Source organism: Colias croceus, chromosome 29 (genome assembly GCF_905220415.1).
Source record: "Colias croceus chromosome 29, ilColCroc2.1".
Classification (NCBI taxonomy): domain Eukaryota; kingdom Metazoa; phylum Arthropoda; class Insecta; order Lepidoptera; family Pieridae; genus Colias; species Colias croceus.
Window position 1 is genome coordinate 4,758,500 of NC_059565.1, and position 24,321 is coordinate 4,782,820.

Consider the following 24,321-nt stretch of genomic DNA (forward strand, 5'->3'; position numbering starts at 1 on the left):
TATGACGACCACGACAACGAAGAATTTCTTACATTACCCATTTACGTTTTTAAATAATTCTGTGATTCATATCATATACATTAGCATTATGAAACACCTTTCTTGCAAAAAGGGCTAAAATACTATAACAGCTTGGAATAAATTGCAAAAAGATATAGACATTCTCATAGTCCTAGTATTCATGCTATGCGAAAAACCTGTGAAAAAATCACATGAAACGACAACACTTGACAGTTATGTATTGACATACCGGATACCCATAAACATTGTTTATTTCTAATCCAAAGCAAAACAAAAGTTTTAAGCAAATAAACCACGAAAATGTCTGAAACGTGGAGTATAACAGGGATATGTAGATGTTGTCACACAAGAGGCACATTTAGAAGTCTTGACGAGCCGTATAACTATAATGGACGTGAAGAAGTATTTAACTACATGCTACAGAATACGTTTAACATAACTGTACGTTTATTATTCTCTTATTAGATTATTTAAACATTTTTTTAAGTAAAGCAGGTTGATAGTTAGGTAAACTTGAAAGTCTGACCTTAGTAGGTACATTTCTAGAAGGTTTTCATTTAAAATTCTAATTTGAAAGTATACACAATCATGTTCCTTCAACCCTTGAAAGTATGTCATTGTTCATGCATTGAATGTGTTTCTACAACCTTGAATATTAAGAATATGTAATGCTCCTGCATGTAACACTTTAAATACGAGAGTAAAACTAAGTAAAATTACAGTCATCATCATCATCATCATCATCAGCCCATATACGTTCCCACTGCTGGGACACGGGCCTCCTATGAGGGTAGGAGGCCCGTGTCAAAATTACAGTACCTAAACAATAATTGGAGTTTATTAATAACTAGTGGTCCGCCTCGGCTTCACCTGTATTGATGTTTTCGTTTTCTCTCCATAAGAACCATTCTCGTACTTCAAGGTATATTATAAAAAAAGAATTAACGAAATTGGTTCAGCTGTTCTCTACTCTTGCATTAGCAACACATTTGGTGATTCATTTTTATGTATATATAATATTAAATACATAATATCATTTTATAGTAATTATATTACGTTACTAGCTGTGCCCTGCGGTTTTACCTGCAGTGCTCCACTCCTGTTGGTCTTATCGTGATGATATATAGCCTATAGCCTGCCTGATAAATGGGCTACCATGGAAAGAATTTTTCAAATCAGACCAGTAGTTCCTGAGATTAGCGCGTTCAAACAAACAAACACTTTATAATATTAGTATAGATTTTAAATAATTTTCTCAATTTCCAGATACATCCAGTTGTAGACAGTGCAAAAAAGTTTTTCACAATATGTGAAGTGTGTATACCAAGGCTAAGAGACGCGGAGATGTTTAGACAATTGGTTGTTTCCAGTGAGGAGAGGTTTATGCAGTTTTATGACGAATATTTATTAAAAGGTAATAAATCACTACATAGTATAAAACAAAGTCACTTTCTCTGTCCCTTTGTCCCTTTGTATGCTTAAATCTTTCAATGATGCGGTTTTTTTTAATAGATAGAGTGATTTAAGAGGAAGGTTTTAGTATATAATTTATTAGGCATCACATGTGAACAAGACAAGAGAAAACGTAAATATGTACCACGGGCGAAGCCGGGTCGGACTGCTAGTTAATTAAATTATTGAGATTATATTTAAGAAAAAATGTATCTCTCTAATAGATTTTTTTACTTATTTAATGGGAGTTTTTAACTTTGATAAATGTAAATTGGACAAAATAAAATATTAAGAATCATCCAATTTGTTATATTGTTGCTCATTATAAAACACCCAATAAAAATGATGAATAATTTTTTGTTGTGTTTGACTGTTTTTATTATGTATTTCAGATGTAAAAATGGAGAAAATTGAAATAACAGAAACACAAGTGGACGATTCAGATGGTTTGTAAGCTACTTTTATATATTATGTTTTAAATCAATTATATTATGTTTTAAAGCCGCCATTTGTACATATTTTCTCTTATTTTATGTTCCTTCTGTATCTTTATTTCTTATGTGTGCAATAAATTGCTAAATAATAAACTTGCTTACCTTTTAATACCATAAATAAACAAGAAATAATTTCATCACCAGGTGATAAATACCAACTTGATGTCTTCACCGATATAGATGATGAGCCGTTAGTATACTTGAAGAGTCAAGAAAAAAAACCTGATGCAGACTGGATCGCACCGCTTAAAGATGGTGAGTTAAGATTTAAGTTTCATCGTTTCATTGTCATTTGTCGTGATGTGGAGATATCGTATCGTATCGTGTCCTTTACTAAAATTAGTACATAATGTAAAGTTGATACATTCTCAATGAAAATATTTGAGATAACAAACAAAATAAAATACATTTGATTTGACACATTTTTTGAAATTGGTTGAAAATAGATATAAATACATTCTGTATAATAATATGTAAATGTAAATTTGTGTATAGATTGTAGATACCCTAATAAGGTAATAATAATTAATAATTAATATTGCTAAATATTAATTTTTCAGATAGCAACAAAAAATCGGACAGCTCGAAAAAGTATTCCTGTAATATATGTCCAAAGAAATTCACCTACCACGGTTCCCTAGAGATGCACATACAGACACACAAAATAGAGAAAACCTATACATGTATACTGTGCAATCAAATGCACAAACGGAATAAAGAATTAATTAAACATATTAACGAGAATCACAGTGAAAATAACGTGTTTACATGTAACTTGTGTGGCATCAATTTTGATACAGCAAGACTGCTGAAAAAGCATTTTTCAGTACATACAGACAAATTTAAATGTAGTTTTTGTGAAAAAGAATTTAGTAAGAAGAAAGGCTTGAAGGAACATCTAAAAACGCATACGGGAGAGAAGAAATTCACATGTAATATTTGTAATAAGTCGTTTGGACATAATCAAACGTTAAAATCGCATATTTTGACGCATACAGGTAAGGATTTGTGTTACACACTAGGTATATAAGCTGAAGTATGTGTAAACAAAATTTTTTAATCATTTCATTGACTTACAATAAACAACCAGACTAACAATCACGTAATCAAGCCAATCAAATATTGTCCAAAGCAAAACTCTGCCTACGCGTGTATTCGGCAGAGTTTTCTAATGAACGATACAATGAATTGTGAGAGCTAGCGCGCAAGAGCAACTTTTGTCTCCGCAACTATTTAGTCTCTCCCATCAACTCTATGGGCTAGTAAGAAAGTGCGCGCACGTAGCGACGCAACTCCTAGCTCGTAGCACTTCCGCGCTAGCTCTTAATTGCAATAGTTTTTTTTATTATCTAAGTTTATCACATTCAGGGTTGATTTTTCAATCATTGGTAAAATTTATTAGTTGAATATTGGACGAATAAGTTTTATTTGGGGTTAGAAAAATTGCCCTGGAATGTAGTAAGCAATTCTTATATCAAGTACTAAGTAAAACTTATATTATTTTTCAGGTGAACGTCCGTACATTTGTGATATATGCGGCCGTAGTTTCCCTCAACGCACACACCTAAAGCGTCACATACACATCACACACACAGGCGTCAAGCCGCATTCATGTACCATTTGTATGAAGAAATTCTCCAGTAAAAGTTACTTGAGAATACACGAACGACAACACACGGGGGAAAAACCGTATTCTTGTGACGTGTGCGAAAAACAATTCCGTGCGTACACTACGTTAAAAGTACACATGCGTGTACATACGGGAGTTAAACCGTATCTGTGCTCGTTCTGTGACAGACAGTTTGCACAAATGGCGAGTTTTAAACTACACGAGCGAACACACACAGGCGAAAAGCCGTATTCTTGTGTGGTTTGTAAGAAAGCGTTCGCGGATAGTGGATATTTGAAGATACACATGCGTATACACACGGGAGATAAACCGTTCGAGTGTTGTGTTTGTAAACGAGCGTTTAGGGAAACAGGACAATTGAAACGGCACATGCGTGTACACACGGGACAAAAAGCGTATACTTGTAAAGTTTGTAATAAACAAATTGGGAACTTGTCGAAACATATGCGGGTACATGCGGGTATGGAGAAAAATTGTGATTTTTGTGACAAAAAATTAAACGGTTTTAAAGTACATTTGAGTGTACATACGGGAAAGAAACCGTATAGATGTGGTGTATGTGAAACGCAGTTTGCGCAAAGCGGCGGTCTGAAGAGGCATAAGTGTAGTGAGAAGTGAATAAATTATTTATTTTAATGTGTTGTTTGATTTTATATCCCCATCTTACAGCCCGTTCACACATGGGAGTCCGTTTTACTTGTACGTTTTTAACGGATACGTCATAAATTTATGCTCTGTTCACACATAGGCACCGTATAACGTTCAACGGATCCGTCATTACAGGATCCGATGTGTGAACAGAAATCTCTCGCAGTATACCGACGTTATTCTACAAATCAATTATTATAATAATTATTACACACAATGCACGCACGCGTTCTCTTTGAATGTACAATAGAAAATGCGAGTCAAAACCTGTCGCATCACTCCCCCTTCTACACCCCGCACATACCGCTCTTCACGCACACAGGACCTATCCGTTAAAATTCTACGTATCCGTATATTTTTACTGTTCCGTCGTCCAGTATTCGATGACAAAACGGAATGTAATTTTTTTACGGAACGATATTTTTTACTGTATACAGTATACTGTGTCATGTGTGAAGACGCTCATACAACTACATACGCCATCGACGAAAAAAAAACGTACACGATAAAACGGAACAGTAGAGGTAAAACGGAGACAAGTGTGAACCGGCCGTTACATCTATTCTATAATGTTATCACTACATATTATAAAACAAAGTTGCTTTCTCTATCCCTGTAAATATATTGTAATACTGTGCCTATGTCCCTATATTGTAGATGCCTGAATGTTTAAAGGTACGCAACGGATTTTGATGCGGTTTTAGTATATCATTTATTGGGTTTACATAAAGCCGTGGGCGGGTGGATAGGTAGATAGCAGTCTATAATATATAAAAAATGCAAAATTTGTTGCTAAGCGCAAATCTCGAGAACGGCTGAAACAATTTCGTTAATTTTTTTGTATAATATTCCTTGAAGGACGAGGATGGTTCTTATGGAGAGAAAATGTAAACATGTACCACGGGCGACGCCGGGGTGGATCGCTAGTAAAATATGAAGATGAGCATTCGCGGATAATAATTTAATCGATTTTGATTCTTATATCCGTGTATTTAGAACTTCGTTACGCTTTCTCAATTAAATTTTACTATGGCTTAGTAAAGTATGACGGTCAGTAAGAGTGATTGAAAAAAAAATGTATTTAATTCATGATGTCAGTCCTTTAATTTTTATTTAGTAGAATGTCATTATTCCTCATTAATAAATTTTAATTCTTACATACTTTTGAATATTATTTTTTTATTAGATTTGATGGATTTGATAAAAAAATAATACCTACTACTATTACAATTAATGGACACTTAAGTCCAGTAGGTATAAATACTTATACCTATTGTTAATTTGAATGGTAAATTTCAAAAATTTAAAATTATGTCTAACGTTCTGAAAAAAATACCTGCAAGAGGCGGCTTGATTTTTTTACATAAATAAAACAAATAATCTTTTAAACGGTTTGCTCTACATAGCTGATATGAAATTACCCAATTATTTTAATAAGCCGTATTTCTTCGCGGATATCCGTTGCTCGTATAAAATCAAATCCAAATCTAATCAACCGTTACAGCCTATAAATTGCATGCATCCATTCACTTCCAAATTCCGATAGATTAGCAAGCATTGCGTTAATTTTTTCAAAAGAAAACTTCATTCATTGTTTAAACAAACAACCCAATGTACGCCGTCTCTTAAATTGGAAAGTGGTCAAGTAACTTGAGTGTTTAGTTAGCGTTGCGCTGTTTAGTTCGTCGCTTGTACGAAGGAGTTTCCATTGCAACGAACTGGCCAATTAGAAGAAAAAAAGTACCGCTCAATTCCGTGGCGGGAACCGTTTGACAGCTGTCAAAATTTTTCGTGAATTTTGCGTTTTTTTTTTGTTGTGCTCTCATAAAAAATTGTGCTGTGTTTTACGTTGGTGTATTTAATTCCGAAGATATTGCGGTCACCGTTGAGGTAAGCCATCTCCTGATGCCATTTACAGTCATGTGTCGAGATATGATCGCGGTAATTATTTTTGAATGTAGATAGCTATTTCTGTATTCATAATTATTATTAGAGAGTTACTACATGCTTAATGGTGCTTATTAACAATAATGTACTATAATTTTCCTTGGTTTTATTATTTTTTATTTTCTTAGTTTCTCGCGAGGCTTATTGGCTAAAAATTAATGTGTTAAAAAATATACAGTATGACTTTATTGAACAGTGCATATCAAAGGAAATTAGCATATTTTACAAACTTATCAATTAAATATAGTCGTTAAGTAATGGATGCCGGCATATTTTTGTTTTAATTTTTTTTAACCACAGACCAAAAAAACTACATAATTTTAAGAAGAATGTAACGAATTTCGTTCATTAATTAAAATTGTAATGTAATGTGATTTAGTAACTGTCTGTTTCACCTCATTTCACAAGATCATTTAAATATTAATAGATTTTTTATGGTCCAAGATATTTTTAATTTATTTAATGGTATCGTAACACTGTTGCTAATTGCCAGCATCAACAGGTTGAATTATTTTTGTATAAATAAATTGTAATGAAATAAAAATGGCATGGGTTCGATTCTGAATGAAATTATGGTTTTATATTTAAGTAAGAATCTTTATGGGGTCGTGTGAAAAGTTTGAACGAGTGAAAAATTTCGTCGTTTACAAATTAAACAAAAATTATCATTTCGCTATATTCCAAATATATTCGAACCAGTTCAGCAGTTCCGTGATTGAGCAACCGACATTCGAACATACAAACTTTCACATTTTGTATTGGAAGGAAAAAATTAAAATTAGCTATACCTAACTAGTTAGTTACAACATAAAAATAAATATCTATGGAAATTTTGACTAAAATCTGAACAAAAAATTAGCATTATTCTCATCAATTCGTTAATTTTTTTTTATAATATTCCTTGAAGTACGAGGATGGTTCTTATATTAAAACGTACCACGGGCGAAGTCGGGGCGAATCGCTAGTTAACAATAAATAAAAAAGATCGTGTGTGCCGAGTACACGTGTCGTGATTCGTGAAACTCCTTTGGTAAGATACCAAAATCGTCGCCTTACTCCATGACGTGACTTGACGTGTCTAAAAACTGTTCGCATAGCTAGGTACCTAAATAAAAGGATTTTCTATTTTGCTGACTGTACAAGGAATACATTGTATGTGTGCGTATGTGTGTGTGTGTGTAGATCATTGACACACAATAACGGGTTTAATAGAGCGTGTATGTGGAATTAATTATAAATTATAATTTAAATGCATTATTGCATTTATAACGTAGATATGTATGCAAGTGATTCATTAGATATATAGATTACTAGCTTTCCGCAAAGGAAAACCCGTAGAGTACCTGTTCCCGTGGGATTTCCGGGATAATACCTATCCTATGTGTTATGTTATATTGTGTAATTTCATTGTAATCGGTTCAGTATAATTTGCGTGAAATAGTACCAAACAAACACACACACATCCTCAAAAACTTTCGCATTTATAATATTAGTAGGACTAGCAGGTTCCCGAGGCTTCACTCGTGCGGTACAAGTGTAGAAATTAGCCTAATGTGCTTATGTAGAATATTATTATCAATCTACCTATGTAACTACCAAATATCAACCTGATCGGATTTGTATTTGAAGTGAAACTTCTTTGTCGGGGTTGGAAAAAAATTTAGTGCAACATTTTATCGTTACACTTACACGTCACATTTTTCCGTTACGCGCGATCTTTTTCTTATCCCTACCACGCGTGATTCGACGTATTTCTGTAAAGTTGCATATAGTAAATTATTTTTTGAAAAATAAGGTCATAAAGAAGTTTCACTTCTTACGTGTGTACACACACACACGTGTGTACACGGCCACGCACACATTTGTTTTAATTTAAAAGAGACATATGTAATATATAATACATAAGTAATAATAACCTACATGCCGATCACAATAAAATAGCTAATTTGGAGCGCAGCACATTAAAAATTATTTACATTGCGACACGATAACATAACGACTACGTAACGACTGCGTAACGACTTGTCGGACGGCATTGATAAACGCTGTGTATGCTTTACGCCTGACTTGGCTCGTTAATATAATAAGTATAGACATAGAAATTATATAAAAAGGAAAATCATGTTTTTCCCTTGAAATAAGAAGTAGTTTTAATTTGTTCGAAATTTTGCAGTTTATGCTTACTTTGATAGCGTTAGGTACAGATAGGACTACCTTCATATATATAATTTTACTGCATGATTTTTAGGATAAAATCTTTTTCCCCTTATAGTTAAATAAGTTTAAGTTTTGCTACAGCTACAGATCTTTACATTATTTAAAGTATCAAAATTTCTCCACATTTGGGCCTTGCACTTAAAAAACTCATTACTAGTTTTAAAAAATCTCACATTTTATGCTTTATCCCAAAAAGCATCAAAATCAGCTCAGCCGTTATGCATCTAGCTCACTTTCACGTACACATGAGTATTTATTTACATGTCACCAGCTTTCTTACTAGAAAGTTAGGGTTAGTCATAAAGATTAAAGTCTATGACCTATCTACACGATCTATCGTAGAAACTACTTGTATGTCATGTTTTAGTACGCGTTTGTGTGTGTCAAGTGTTGTTTTTAGTGATAATTCAAAGATATTTGTTTACTAGCTGTGATCCGCGGTTCCACCCGCATTGCTCCACTCCTGTTGGTCTTAGCGTGATGATATATAGCCCATAGCCTTGCTCGATAAACGGGCTATCCAACTTACTGACTTACTTGACTTAAGGTCCTATGGCCCCTATGTGGGGCAGAGGGCGTCCACAGTGCGCCGCCATCGCGTTCGGTCTTGGGCTACGCTCTTCAGCTCCGGCCACGTCAAAGCAATCGCCCTAGCCTCCGCTGCCACGGAACGACGCCAGGATTGTCTTGGACGGCTTGGGCTATCCAACACCGAAACAATTTTCAAATCGGACCAGTAGTTCATGAGATAAGCGCATTCAAACAAACAAACTCTTCAGCTTTATAATATTAGTATAGATTTATCCACATTTATGGCGATGATACATAAATCTCTGTCCATATCTCAATGCGGATTTGTAGAATGTGTTCTTAAAAACAGTCAAGTATTTAATAAAGAACTTCCTAAGGTAATTCGGAGAAAGTGAAAGTTTATCAAAATTATGCAGGTGGGTTAAATAATTAATTTGTTCACATAATTCTGACTAATTGTCTTTGTTTTAATTAAATCGATGTTTGTATTATATTATTTTTCTTGCGCCACAGAGATGTTTTTCCGTGCACGTGCATAGACACAGGGTCCATCTTGGGGATTTCGACCCTTGGCCAAGTGCGGGTTGGCAGAAGTTACTTATCGATAAACTTTTTCTAACACATCTTCACTGTTTGAAATTAATTTAGATAAATGCGTTAAAACAACCGACTTCAAACTTGCACTTGCAACATTGACAAATACAGACAAAAATGCTCATAAAATAAAAACTACTGGGCCTATCCGAATAAAATTTTTATGGGACCAATTCAACACCATCCCGCATCGAACAAAAAAAGAATCACGTAAATCGGTTCAGAAACCACGGAGTAATCGGTGTACGTACATAAAAAAATTTTGTTTGTTTTGTGTGTGCAATAAAGTGTTTTTTATTTTTTATTTATTTATCTTTTTACTTTTTGTCAGCAAATCCAATCCATTACAATTTCAAGCTTTAACTACTACATGAATATCATTCAAAATCAATTTGAAGCCAATCCATTTTACGAGCATCAAGTCTAACGTTACAAACACAAAAAACCAATTACACATATGTATAATGTATATAGTACGATGGTGCAACAGCCACAAGGCAAAGTGTCGAAAGTGACCTTTGGTGATGCTTGGCGAGTCGCATCACGCGCAGTGACACTGCACACCGGATCTAAGTGTAGATAGCTATAGGACATTCGCAAAGTGTTGTACAGTTGTCAAATCGCTTAAAACTTAAATCTATACTAATATTATAAAGCTGAAGAGCTTGTTTGTTTGAACGCGCTAATCTCGAGAACTAGTGGTCCGTTTTGAAAAATTCTTTCGGTGTTGGATTGCCCATTTATCCAGGAAGGCTACACCCGCGTGTCTCTCCTTCGATGGGATATTTTTTTGTATATATCTAATAATGTAGATAACGTAGGCAATTTATCGAGGAAATGACTAAAAGAACCCGCCTGCATAATTAAACTCAAACTCAAACTCAAACATTTATTTATTCAATTAGACTACTATTTAGTAGCACTTTCGAATCGTCATTACATAATTATTTTAACATTTACCACCGATTCGGAAAGCAGTGATCTATGGAGAAGAATCGGCAAGAAACTCCATAGTTGCTCTTTTAAAATCATGTCGATATTACATAATATGTAACTTATATCTAAATACATAATATTATATCATAATATACAAAGAACTGTCCTGTGGTTTTTACGCGACAACCCTCCATGGGTTTTTATCGTCCATATATTCCTGAATACTGTAGTACGCTCTCTGAACTAGTACATTTTTTATATAAGTTTTAAATTTAGAACTACTGAACTCTCTAATATTATGAGGAATTCTATTGTAAAAGCGTATACCTTGACCCATAAATGAATTTTTAACTTTAGCTAATCGGAAAAATGGCATTTCAATTCTATTTCTGTTCCTTGTGCCATAACAGTGTCTATCTCCTACTCTTGTGTGTAAGTCGGCGTTTTTGTGTACATGCAAAATATTATTAAATATATACTGTGATGGTAGAGTAAGTATACCAGTATTCTTAAAGAGATCTCTTAGTGAGTCCCGAGCACGTAAATTATTTATAGAGCTAATGGCTCTTTTCTGTAAGATAAATATAGTTTCTATATCTGCTGCCCTGCCCCATAGTAGAATTCCATAGGACATAATACTATGAAAGTAGCTGAAATAAACCAATCTAGCTGTATCTTCATCGGTGAGATGCCTTACCTTTCGGACTGCATATGCTGCTGAACTGAGCTTACCTGCAGCGGTGTTGACATGGGCTCCCCACTGTAGTTTCTCGTCCAATGTTAACCCAAGAAATACAGTCGATTCTGTAGGGTGTAATACCTCCCCGTTCAAGGTAATATTTCTGCTCAACTTTTTAACGTTAGGTAGTAAAAATTCAACACAAGTTGTTTTTTTGGCATTTAATAATAAATTATTAGCAGTAAACCAGTCGGATATGTGTAAAAGAGTACTGTTCACTTCGTCAACATTTGGGTCATGCCTATCCACATTGAATATTAATGAGGTATCATCTGCAAACAACTATTTCACACCTATCCTGTAAATAATAAGGTAGATCATTGATATATACCAAGAACAAGAAGGGTCCTAAAATAGATCCTTGTGGAACACCAATGTTAATTGACGCACCGCTAGAACGTTCTCCATTAACAACTACAGTTTGTATCCTATCATGAAGGTATGAGGCTATGAGGTTCTGAGCTTGTCCTTTAATCCCATAGTGATTAAGTTTACGCAATAAAGTACAATGTTCAACGCAGTCAAATGCCTTGGAGAGGTCACAAAATATCCCCAAAGCATTTTTTGAGTTTTCCCATGCCTTATATATATGTGTTAGTAGTGCAACTCCAGCATCTGTGGTTGAGCGCCCCTTTGAGAAACCAAACTGTTTGTTTGGTGTGCAGCAAATTATTAGAAGTGACTAGTCAATTGGTTTAATATTAACTTTTCTAAAACTTTACTTAATGTTGGTGAAATCGAGATAGGTCTATAGTTGTTACAGTCTTCTTGATCACCTTTTTTAAATAGAGGTATAACTTTACTAAGCTTTAGTAAATTAGGAAATGTACCATAGTCACAACACTTATTAAATATGAAAGCTAAATTGTTTGCAATATTTTCTATTATATTATTAACTAAATTTACGGACATTCCCCAAAGATCACAAGTATTTTTTAAATTAAGTGTCTTAAATGCTGTAACAATATCATTAGCAGTTACGTGACGCAATTCAAATAATGTACTGCACCCCGCAACATGGTCCCTCAAAAAGGTCTCTGCAAGTATTGAAGACGAATTTAAATTATTAGTAATGCTAGCAGGGACACTACTAAAGAAATCTTCAAAAGCAAGCGCAACATCAGCATTTTTGTCAATAACCATGCCATTATTTACAAGTTTTATGGTATTACTTGATTTGCTTTTACCCATTTCACCATTAATAATAGACCAAACTGTTTTAACTTTATTATCCGAGTCGCGTATTTTATCCCTGATATACAAACGCTTCGCAGTAAAACAAACAATTTTAAAAGTTTTTGAGTAATTTCTAACATAACTAAGAAAAGATGGATCTTTATTATATTGCTTCATACCATATAACTCATAAAGAACAATCCTACACCTATGTATGCTAGGTGTCGCCCATTTACTAAATGGTAAGTCCTTGGTAATATTTAAAGATTTAACTTTAAATATTTTTTCAAATTCACTATGAACTAAATTAAAAAGATTTTTAAACATTTCACAAGGATTATTATGACAGGATTGATCATTCAGTACGGGCAGGTTTTTATTAATATTATCTCTAAATTTATTAATGCCTTTTTTAGTTATAGGCCTAACATTAGTTCTTTTAAATTCAGGTAAGCAATCCCATTCAAAAACTACTTTCTGGCCACAGTGATCCGAAGTGAGTGTATTGAGAATATTTTTCTCTAAACAGATGCAGTCGCAGTATATATTATCAATACAGGTTGCAGAAGTAGGTGTAATTCGTGTGGGTTCATTAAAAAGTTTATACAGGTTAAATGACTGAAACAAATTAACAATTCGTGTTGCCGTTTGTGTTTGTAAAAGTACATCAATATTAAAATCACCACATACTATAACTTTTTTTTTACTCCTACTTAAACGCTTTAATATTTCTTCCATGACTGTCTCAAACATATTAAAGTCACTGGAAGGGGGTCTATAAACGCAACTTAATATATAATTAACTTTCAATCTCTTCGAACTACCTTATAAAATACGTTTTTAAAAGTTAGTTTTCCCCAGGAAATACCCCTCAAACAAATCCGGGTCACTGACCAATCTTGCATTTATTTACATAACCCTCTTACACGGATAAAACGTTAAATGCAATACTTTAACCTCCTTTATTCCGGTTAGGTTACATCTGGATATAAACTTGGATTTAAAACCGGTTTTAATCAATTAATAGCAAGAACGAGAATTGTTATATACTTAGTAAGTGTGGCTTTCTGAACTCATACATGAACTATATTTTTATCATATTATACAACACTAGCTGTGCTGTGCGGTTTCACCCATATTGCTCCGCTCCTGTTGGTCTTAGCGTGATGATATATAACTATAGCCTTCCTCGATAAATGGGCTATCAAACACCGAAATAATTTTTCAAATCGGACCAGTAGTTCCTGAGATTAGCGCGTTCAAACAAACAAACTCATCAGCTTTATCAAAAATCATCAGCAAGCGAAAAGCTTAGTGTGAAATATGTCCTGAAATATTTATTTATTTATTGTACGAATGTATGCTCGCAAGTGACTCAGGTAATGCCATAGAAACGAATCGTCTATAATCTACTAGCTTTCCGCCCGCGGCTTCGTCCGCTTTGTCTAAGATCTAAAAAATGATATACACTAGTATATCTAGTATTATATTATCTGTGCTAATCTGATACCTTCCTCGAGAATCTCTGTATCTATTTAAAAAACCGCATAGAAATCCGTTGCGTAGTTTTAAAGATTTAAACATACATAGGGACAGAGAAAGCGACTTTTTTTATACTATGTAGTGATATATACCCCAGTCCATATACAACAAATTTGACCCAATTCAATGAAACCTTGTGCAGAATGTCGTAAGCCAAGACCGCTGGAGCATGGTCAGATCGAGGCTAGCCAGCCTAATGAATCGTTAAGTTGTTAAGCTATTATGTATTGGTTAAGTAGAGTTGGAGATTTATGAAAAATGGAGCAGCAAAGTGGGTAAGTAAATGTAAGTTGGGTCAGCTAGTAAGTATATGAAAAAAATGGGGTAATGGATATTTTGAAGTAGGTATATAAAATTTTCGGTCGTAACATCCGCCTATATACATAGTATAAAACAAAGTCACTTTCTCTGTCCCTATGTCCCTTTGTATACTTAAATCTTTCAAACTACGCAACGGATTTTTGATGCGTTTTTTTGAATAGATAGAGTGATTCAAGAGGAAGGTTTTAGTATATAATTTATTAGATTTTAGACAAAGCGGGCGAAGCCGCGGGCGGTAAGCTAGTAATTAATAAAGTAAAAAAAAATACTCTTAAAAATACGCTTATAAGTTACGCTCATGAAATTATTGTACTACTAGCTTTCCACCCGCGGCATCACCCGCGCAGTCAAAGAAAAACCCGCATAGTTACCGTTCCCGTGGGATTTCCGGGATAATACCTATCCTATGTCCTTTCTCGGGTATCAAAATATCTCTATACGAAATTTCATGCAAATTGGTTCAGTAGTTAAGGCGTGATTGAGTAACAGACAGACAGACAGACAGAGTTACTTTCGCATTTATAATATTAGTATGGATTGTCATTTGTCACCAATCCTTGATACCTAAGTCTACATTTGTAAGGTCTTCCTTTCAGTCAACAATTTTGAACAAGTGCTTGTTTATAAATTATGTAGTTAGGTAAAAAGAACGTTTTTTTTTTTTTTTTTTACTTAGGATAGGGAAGCGCTTGACCACAATCTCGCCTGATGGAAAGCTGAGATGCGGTCTAAGATGGTACGCGCTTCCCTAGTAGGTGAAGGTAGAATAACAAGTGATAACTGCGTTAAAAACAACCGACTTCAAACTTGCACTTGCAAAATTTACAAATACCTACAGACAAAAATGCTCATAAAATAAAAACTACTGGGCCTATCCGAATAAAATTTTTATGGGACCAATTCGACACCATCCCGCATCGAACAAAAAAAGAATCACGTAAATCGGTTCAGAAACCTCGGAGTAATCGGTGTACATACATAAAAAAAAAAAAAAAAATATACCGGCCGAATTGATAACCTCCTCCTTTTTTTTGAAGTCGGTTAAAAAATATCGATTGTGAGACGAGATTTTAACTTTAAAATGTATTAAGTACCTACTTTAAATACTAATGAGCATTTTAATGCTGTAAAACTAAAAATACAATATGCAATACGCTATTCCTAAAGATAAAAATATATAGAAACAAGATGACTACTAATAAAATTAATATGTAATAACAATGTAGAATGTAGATGGATGGAAAAAATAATAAATATGGCAAATGTAACTAGATATAAACTAATTGGATATATATTATTTGCATCAGTGAATTTAGCTGATAAGTTGATTAGCCACAAAAACAAAGAAGCACGGTTATATTATTACTAGCTGTGCCTCGCGGTTTCACCGGCATTGCTCCGCTCTTGTTGGTCTTAGGGTGATAATATATAGCCTATAACCTTCCTCGATAAATGGGCTATCTAACACCGAAAGAATTTTTCAAATCAGACCAGTAAGTAGTTCCTGAAATTAGCGCGTACAAACAAACTCTTCAGCTTTATAATATTACTAGCGGTCCGCCCCGGCTTCGCCCGTGGTACATAATTCGCAATAAAAAGTAGCCTATGTTCTTTCTCAGGGTCTAAAGATTGTCTGTGCCAAATTTTATCAAAATCGGTCCAGTAGTTTATGAGCTTATTCATTACAAACAAACAAACAAAGTTTTCCTCTTTATAATATTAGCGTAGAAGTATAGATCATGCATGTCCCTATGCAAAAAGCTGGATATCCATTACTATGCGGAATTTCAATTACCGGTATTAAAACTAATTATCTCGAGACTAGAGATCGTTTCGCGTCGTTACTCGTTGTAATTACCCTACGCGTGATGACTGTGTAGAAAATCGTAAAACCACAGTTTTGAAATCATCCCATATATAGAAAGAAAAGAAAGAAAATACATTTTATCACTATCATCACTACATAGTATAAAACAAAGTCGCTTTTTCTTTCCCTATGTCCTTATGTCCATTTGTATGCTTAAATCTTTAAAACTACGCAACGGATTTTGATGCGGTTTTTTTAATAGATAGAGTGATTCAAGAGGAAGGTTTTAGTATATAATTTATTAGGTTTTAGACAAAGCGGGCGAAGCCGCGGGCGTTAAACTAGTTATAAATAAAACAAAAAATTTTAACTTATAACTAATGCACTTTTAAAAACATTAAACATTGACAAGTATATAAACTAAAAAAGTTGTACCGAGCACACGTGTTAGAAGTGAAACTTCCTTGGGCAAGATTCAAAGATACCAAAATCGTCGCCTTATACTCTCTACTATAGATTTGAAGAAAAAAATAACTAATATTATTTTTTTTTATTTTTACTTAGTTCGATTCCCGGTCGATGAAAGTGAATTTTCGAAAATCTTTGAATTCAGTTCTATTGCTTTTTAGAAATAAAGGAGTGTTTCCTTTCAGCAAAACTTGCTATCTTCAGTATTTAAACTTTAAAGTACTTTCTCTCCAGGGCCTATCGAAAATTTTCACACTGTATATAATATTATTATAGCACAGATAATAATATATATAATATTATTATCTGTGCTATATTCATAACTGTGTTTGTTTTGATAATAACCAAATTCAATTGTATGAAGTCAGCTCTGTTTTCATATGTTATAATAAACACCTTTGTTCATTTCGGTAATGGATTACCAAACTATTATTCTGAACTGGGCGGTTGGCTTGGTTGGTAGTGGCCCTGCCTTCAAAGCCCGAGGCGTGGGTTCGATCCCCACTCGGGGCAAATATTTGTGTGATGAACATAGATGTTTGCTCTATGCCTGGGTGTTAATTATCTGTATAAGTATTTATTTAAAATTATAAATGTATGTTTATGAGCCATCTGGTTTCCATAACACAAACGAAAGTTGAGTATGGGATCAGTGGATCGTGCCGTGTGTGAAAATTGTCCCGAAATATTTATTATTTATTTATTTATTCACAAATACTTGGTTTGGTTTATCGAAATTCGCTCATTTCACGGTGCATTTAGACCAAACGAACATAGAGCTAGAACAAGAGCATTCTTTCGTGATCTTTTAGTTTTTTTTTTTTTTTTGTATGGTGTTTCTCAATGTTAGCCAGAAGGGCTACTACATTTTAACGCGGACGCGGGGGTGAACTGAAGGTTCACCCTGGTAGCGACATGCACAAGGGCGTCCCCCCTTGACGGGGAACGTAAACTCGTATTCAGTGTTGTTCAGTACAAGAACATTGCATAGAATCTTTTCGAACGCACTAAGAACAACGAAGAATGCTGTACGCCTGTTTACACTGAAAGAAATTGACATAGTGGGGTTAGAATGAGCATTCACTCGTTTGATGTAAATGCTCCATCCATCGTTTTCTTATGCAAAAATTACCGTTGTCCTAACTTCAGGATGCAACTACCTAATTATTAACCTTAATTCGATTTAATTAAAAAGAGCGTGTGTGCCAAGCACACGCATCAGAAGTGAAACTTCTTTAGCAAGATTCAAAGATACCAAAATCGTCGCCTTACTCCATGACATGACGGTATTGCCATGACGCTTGACGTTTTACTCTGAACGCACCTAAAGAAGTTTCACTTCAATAATTAAATAGATTAATTATTTGCCTTTAGGGAATTCAGGGGAACAAAAACTGACTGCCATAGCAATGGTTAGGTACTCATAATATTATATTGTATGCTAATGTTCGCGACCTTAGCCGACTTGTTAAGGAAATGAGTATGTGTATTGTGTTCTTTCATTGTACAAATAATAGCTTTTTGTCAGGCTATCTTGTGTGCGCTAGACGTTATAACATGCTTGAGATAAATCATATTTGTCTATTTTGGTTCTACATTGATTTAGATTTGAAATTAAAGATTTTAACGGATTTTAAACGCGATTTATTCATTACTAGCTGTTCCCCGCGGTTTCACCCGCATTGCTCCGCTCCTGTTGGTGTTAGCGTGATGATATAATAATAGCCTATAGCCTTCCTCGATAAATGAGCTATCTAACACCGAAAGAATGTTTCCAATCGGACCAGTAATTCCCGAGATTAGCGCGTTTAAACAAACAATCAAATGTAAGTATGTATATTCCCGACGTGTCGCACACTTTGCGGCTATACTATTTCAACTGGAGTACTTGTAATTAAATGAAAATTCTCGTTTCCACTGTTAATAATTGAAGTCAGACGGACAATATATTAAATCTTTGATTGGTTTTCAAATTAATTGCTCTGATGATAAGGAAAATCACGTAGAGATGATTTATATGAACTTGTATTTAATTGACGTTCGATGGTTTAACACGGAACTATATAATCGGATAAATCTTTATATATAAAAATGAATCGCAAAATGTGTTTAATGTAACTTTTTTGGATATTTCCCGCTTTATTTTCAAAAAGTTATTATTGTCATTTTACTCATTAGTAATGTACTTTCGATATCAGTTTAAAGTTTTTTGATAAGTATCTGCAATAGTTACGATATAATCGCCTGTGCACACTTAACGATTACACCCTGTAAACACAGCTAAAACAAAACGAAATCGCGATGCAGCGTCACATCGCGTTATATGTATATGTGATCGCACTTTCACTGAGGTTTTTTCGTAACGTCGTGTGTGATTATGTAAGTGTTGACGTTGTATATGACGGTGCATTTACATTAAACGAGCGAATGCTCATTCTAACCACACTGTGTCAAATTGTTTAAGTGTAAACAGGCGAAGAGCATTCGTTCGTGGTAAATGTAAAAAAAAAGTGCTTCTAGAAGACTAATTGAAAAAATAAATGTTAGAGTTTGTTCTTAATGCGTTCGAAAAGATTCTATGCAATGTTCTAATACTGAACAACACTGAATACGTTTCGTTTACACTAAAAGATCACGAAAGAATGCTCTAGCTCTATGTTCGTTTGATGTAAATGTACCGTTACGTATCGTCGAATGGTGTGCCGGAAATATTGTTGATTATTTATTTATTGTAAATTTGTCTACTTTTAAAATACATAATATAGGTATAGTGTAGACATAGAGAAGGACATTACTTTATATATTTTAGGATGGACCGAAGTTGTCCGAAACAAAAATAAATAGCAAAATATTCACAACAAAATAGTGGTCAGAACAGACGTGAGACACCCTAATAAAAAAAAGCAAATGGAATATTTTCTTCAATATTACAATATTTTTCTTTTCCGTGCGTTATACTATAGCTTTTATTAGCAATCTATCTAACACAAAACAATGTTACAACGCGATCCAGCAGTTTCTGAGATAGCGCGTTTAATTCTTCTGCTTTATAAAATGTATACGGATTAATTGCAGATTTTTTATTCACTAAAAGTTGTTAATTTTTACTCCATATAGCAAAACATAGTTTATACTTGTTATTCATGTACTTACTATGTTTAAAATATAAAATCAGAATATTTAAACATATTATACTAGCCCGCGGCTTCGCCCGCGTTGTTCCCGTCCCCGTGGGATTTCCAGGATAATACATATCCTATGTGTTAATCCAAGTTACCCTCTATATGTGTGCTAAATTTCATTGTTATCGGTTCAGTAGTATTTGCGTGAAAGAGTAACAAACATACATATCTACACATACATCCATCCTCACAATATCCTACTCCTAGCAGGAGAAGGATTCTATCACTTTTCACTATCCAAAATTACAATTAAACAAAAGAAATTATAGTCAACGATTCATAAATAAGTAATATATAATTACTTGATTAATATTAATAACAATAATTATAATCTGTGGGGATTGAAATAAAGCTGCTTTGTGTTTGTCATAAATAATCATTATTGTTGCTGTTGTAAAGGTCCTTTTACACTTGATTGTAATTGATATCAGATACTTTACTTAATTATATACTTTAAACGTAATAAAAATAATAAAAAAAGAGTGTGCGTGCTGAGCAAACGTGTCAGAAGTGAATATTTGGCAAGATTCAAAGATACCTACCTAAATCGTCGTCTTTCTCTATGACGTGACGGTATTGCCATGATGCGACCTTGAAATTTTACTCTCAACGCGCCTAAAGAAGTTTTCAAAAATATTTTAAATGAATTTAATTAAAATGTTTTATGCCTGTGATGTTTTATGAACAAGTCCCTTTACATTGAAGTCAAAACAGTGATGCAAGACAAATTAAACAATGCTCATTTGATTATACAGATAATAATATCAAACAAAGAATAGTGCTGTCTCGCTCTGGCTAATTATAAACAAATTTATAAAGAAAATAGATATTCTATACTAATATTATAAAGCTGAAGAGTTTGTTTGTTTGTACGCGCTAATCTCGGGAACTACTGGTCTTATTTGAAAAATTATTTCGGTGTTAGATAGACTATTATCGAGGAAGGCTATAAATGCGAAAGTTTGTGAGGATAGATGTATGCGTATGTATGTTTATTACTATTTCACGCAAATACTACTGAACCGATTACAATGAAATTTATTTAAATATTTACTTAATGATTTTTTTAAATTACGGTTAACATACATACAGTTAGCAGTATATTACTTATGTAACTATTTATAAATTTTCTAGTGTATGGAAAACTCAAAAACAGCTAAACAGATTTTGATGTCAAGTACATAATATTATGTATATGGTTGGTTGTTTCGTCTCGTATTTTAGAATACATTTATTATATTCATGTCACGTGCTGTACAAGACATTTTTTACAATTTATAAAAAAAATGTACTTACCCAGTTGTTTGTTCATACGTATGACAAAATATAATTATAATAATAATAGGAAAAAACTGAAATATTCCAGCAACGCTTTTTCGTGACATGATTTTTTGATAGGGTTGTCACTTGTCACGATTTAGATAGTACTAGATTCCACCGCAGGATCAGTGCGTTCATAGTTTTTTTGATGAAACAAAAATTTTATGTTTATGTTAACGGAAATGTATGTAATCCGTCATTGTATAAAATTCCTAGGAATTGTATGTAATTCCTAAAATCGCACGGAAATGTGTGAGATAAATTATTTTATACACATTGCCTAGGAAATCTATACATTTCCTAAATAGCAATCGGAAATGTAAAACATCTAAGATATTGTAAGGTACGCGGGACGAGGAGGGAGGGCTGAAAATTCGTAATCAGAAATTTTTGGTTTGGATAAGGGGATGGGTTAGGTTAGGTTCGTGTTTTTTAAAACTACATAGAAATAGGAGGAAACTTTAAATGTAGTTTGTAGTTTAAAATAACGAATGATAAAAGTGACAGGAGATTAAGTGACGGAAGTTAAAGTGACGGGAGTTAATGTGGCGGGAGGTAAAGTGACGGAAGTTAAAGTGACGCAAGTTAAAGTGACGGAAGTTAAAGTGACGGGAGGTAAAGTGACGGAAGGTAAGGTAACGACAGGTAAAGTGACGCGAGTTAAAGTGGCCGGAGTTAAAGTTAAAGTGAAAGTCAAAATTATTTCGATTTAGGGAATAGATACTTATAGATAATAAAGGAAAACTTTAAATGGAGTTTGTAGTTTTAAATAACGAATGATAAAAGTGACGGAAGTTAAACTGACGGGAGTTAATGTGGCGGGAGGTAAAGTGACGGAAGCTAAAGTGACGGGAGGTAAAGTGACGCAAAATAAAGTAACGGAAGTTAAAGTGACGGGTGGTAAAGTGACGGAAGGTAAAGTGACGGGAGGTAAAGTAACGGGAGGTAAAGTGACGCGAGTTAAAGTGATGCGAGTGAAAGTTAGTGGCGGAAGTAAGTGACGGGAGGTAAAGTGGCGGAAGTTAAAGTGACGGAAGTAAAGTGACGCGAGTTAAAGTGACGTGAGGTAAAGTGACGCGAGTTAAAGTGGCGGGAGGTAAAGTGACGGGAGGTAAAGTGACGGAAGTTAAAGTGACGAGATTTAAAGTGACGGGAGGTAAAGTGGCGGAACTTAAAGTGACGGAAGTAAAGTGACGCGAGTTAAAGTGACGTGAGGTAAAGTGACGGAAGCCAAAGCGACGGGAGGTAAAGTGACGGAAGTTAAAGTGACGCGAGTTTAAGTGGCGGGAGGTAAAGTGACGGAAGTTAAAGTGACGGAAGTTAAAGTGACGGGAGGTAAAGTGGCGTGAGTTAAAGTGACGGGAGGTAAAGTGGCGGAAGTAAAGTGACGCGAGTTAAAGTGGCGGGAGGTAAAGTGACGGAAGTTAAAGTGGCGGGAGGTAAAGAGACGCGAGTTAAAGTGACGGGAGGTAAAGTAACGGGAGGTAAAGTGACGGAAGTTAAAGTAACGGGAGTTACTTAATGTGGCGGGAGGTAAAGTGACGGAAGCTAAAGTGGCGGGAGGTAAAGTGACGCGAGTTAAAGTGACGGGAGGTAAAGTAACGGGAGGTAAAGTGACGCGAGTTAAAGTGACGGGAGGCAAAGTAACGCGAGTTAACGTGACGGGATTTAAAGTTAAAGTGAAATTTAAAGTCAAAATTATTTCGATTTAGGGAATAGATACTTATAGATAATAAAGGGAAACTTTAAATGTGAGTTTAAAATAACGAATGACAAATGTGACGGGAGGTAAAGTGACGCGAGTTAAAGTGACGGGAGTTAATGTGGCGGGAGGTAAAGTGAAAAAGTCAAACTCACAAGCCAACGCATCAAAAGATACAGCCGTAAATGCTGAAAATTTCGACATTTACAATTTACATGGAACTCAAAACCTACAGGGTACTTACTTCTCATGAACACAGAGCCTTGAAATTTGGTAAAAGTAACGTCTTATAACACAGATAAAGGAAAAATTGCTAGAAACATAAATTTTTAAGTTACAACATTATAAAAAAAATAGATTTGTTCGGAGCCCTCGGAGCGCGAGTCCGATTTGCACTTGCCGGTTTTTTGCTTTACAGTTTGCAGTTAATGAATAAGGTTGAAGTTTATATGTGATATTATGATAACAAGGTACTTTTATAAGACTGATAAATAAAGAGAAGTATTAAAATTTTGTTTCTTTATTAATTTAATAAAATAAGACACAAGGCCCATCAGGTACTTTTACAGTTACTTTTTGTTTTATTTTGTATTTTTTTCCCAGGTATTATAAAATAACCGGGTAATCCGGTTCTACCCGGTTCTGAGCTCGATTTGGAACCGGGTTTCAGAAACTTAGAACCGGACTCGGTTCTGCATGCCCTAGCCGTGACAACGCGAAACGGGTTTCATTTTTATATATCTATCTAATATATAAAAATCAATGCCACTTTTCGTTGTAATTCCATAACTCGAGAACGGCTGAACCGATTTCGATAATTCTTTTTTTATTATATTCCTTGAAGTACGAGGATGGTTCTTATGTAGAGAAAACGTAAACATGTACCACGGGCGAAGCCGGGGCGGACCGCTAGTTATATATAAAAATGAATCGCAAAATGTGTTGGTAAGCGCATAACTCGAGAACGGCTGAACCGATTTCGATAATTCTTTTTTTATTATATTTCTTGAAGTACGAGGATGGATCTCATGTAGAGAAAACGTAAACATGTACCACGGGCGAAGCCGGGGCGGACCGCTAGTATTATATAGAAATAGGTTATGTTTTAATATCTTTAAACGATATTATTTCGCGGTCACCTCAAGGTAAGCATTTATCTTAAAAATATATTAATTATAAATATATCCGATCAAAGTACAGTCGCTACAAAGTCGCTGTCCCTGTCTGTCCGTCCGATGTATGCTTAAATATATAAAACTACGCAACGGGTTTTGATGTGGTTTTATTTAAATAGATAGAGTGGTCTTTTTATAATTTTGTATAATCTTCTACAAAACGGGCGATGTCGCGCGCGGAAAAATAGTATTAAATCCTACTAATATAAAAAATGCGAAAATTTGTATGTTTGTTCGTTTGCTACTCCTTCACGCCAAAACTGCTCAACCAATTTTCATGAAATTTTGCACCCACATAGAGGGTAACTTGGATTAACACATGGGATATGTTTTTATCCCAACAATATCACGGGAACGGGAACTATGCGGGTTTTCCTTTGACTGCGCGGGCGAAGCTGCGGGCGGAAAACTAGTATACT

General features: G+C 34.4%; 2 protein-coding genes across 4 annotated transcripts in view; both read left to right on the forward strand.

The window, feature by feature from the left end:
• The first annotated feature begins 259 nt into the window (after positions 1 to 259).
• On the forward strand, positions 260 to 4,233 carry LOC123704456 (zinc finger protein OZF-like). Of its 3 annotated transcripts, none has more exons than XM_045652844.1 (6): positions 260 to 462; positions 1,288 to 1,435; positions 1,866 to 1,919; positions 2,112 to 2,222; positions 2,528 to 2,965; positions 3,476 to 4,233. In XM_045652844.1, the coding sequence occupies exons 1-6, from the start codon at positions 322 to 324 to the stop codon at positions 4,213 to 4,215; spliced, it is 1,632 nt and encodes a 543-aa protein (XP_045508800.1). In that variant the 5' UTR covers positions 260 to 321; the 3' UTR covers positions 4,216 to 4,233. The 3 variants fall into 3 exon arrangements, with proteins under 3 accessions (XP_045508800.1, XP_045508801.1, XP_045508802.1); XM_045652845.1 differs by lacking the exon at positions 260 to 462 and adding an exon at positions 846 to 943; XM_045652846.1 differs by lacking the exon at positions 260 to 462 and adding an exon at positions 979 to 1,013.
• A 1,614-nt stretch (positions 4,234 to 5,847) lies between these two features.
• Positions 5,848 to 24,321, forward strand: part of LOC123704294 (scavenger receptor class B member 1) — an 81,471-nt gene continuing 62,997 nt past the window's right edge. The window contains exon 1 of the mRNA XM_045652609.1: positions 5,848 to 6,135. The gene's annotated coding sequence lies outside the window, so the exon portion shown is untranslated. The remainder of the gene's footprint in view (positions 6,136 to 24,321) is intronic.

Bases quoted from the DNA above. Each gene is read 5' to 3' on its own strand.
- LOC123704456 (XM_045652844.1), top strand. From the start codon at position 322: ATGTCTGAAACGTGGAGTATAACAGGGATATGTAGATGTTGTCACACA. The intron at 1,436-1,865 runs GTAATAAATCAC...TATGTATTTCAG, and splicing joins TGACGAATATTTATTAAAAG to ATGTAAAAATGGAGAAAATT. The intron at 2,966-3,475 runs GTAAGGATTTGT...ATTATTTTTCAG, and splicing joins GCATATTTTGACGCATACAG to GTGAACGTCCGTACATTTGT.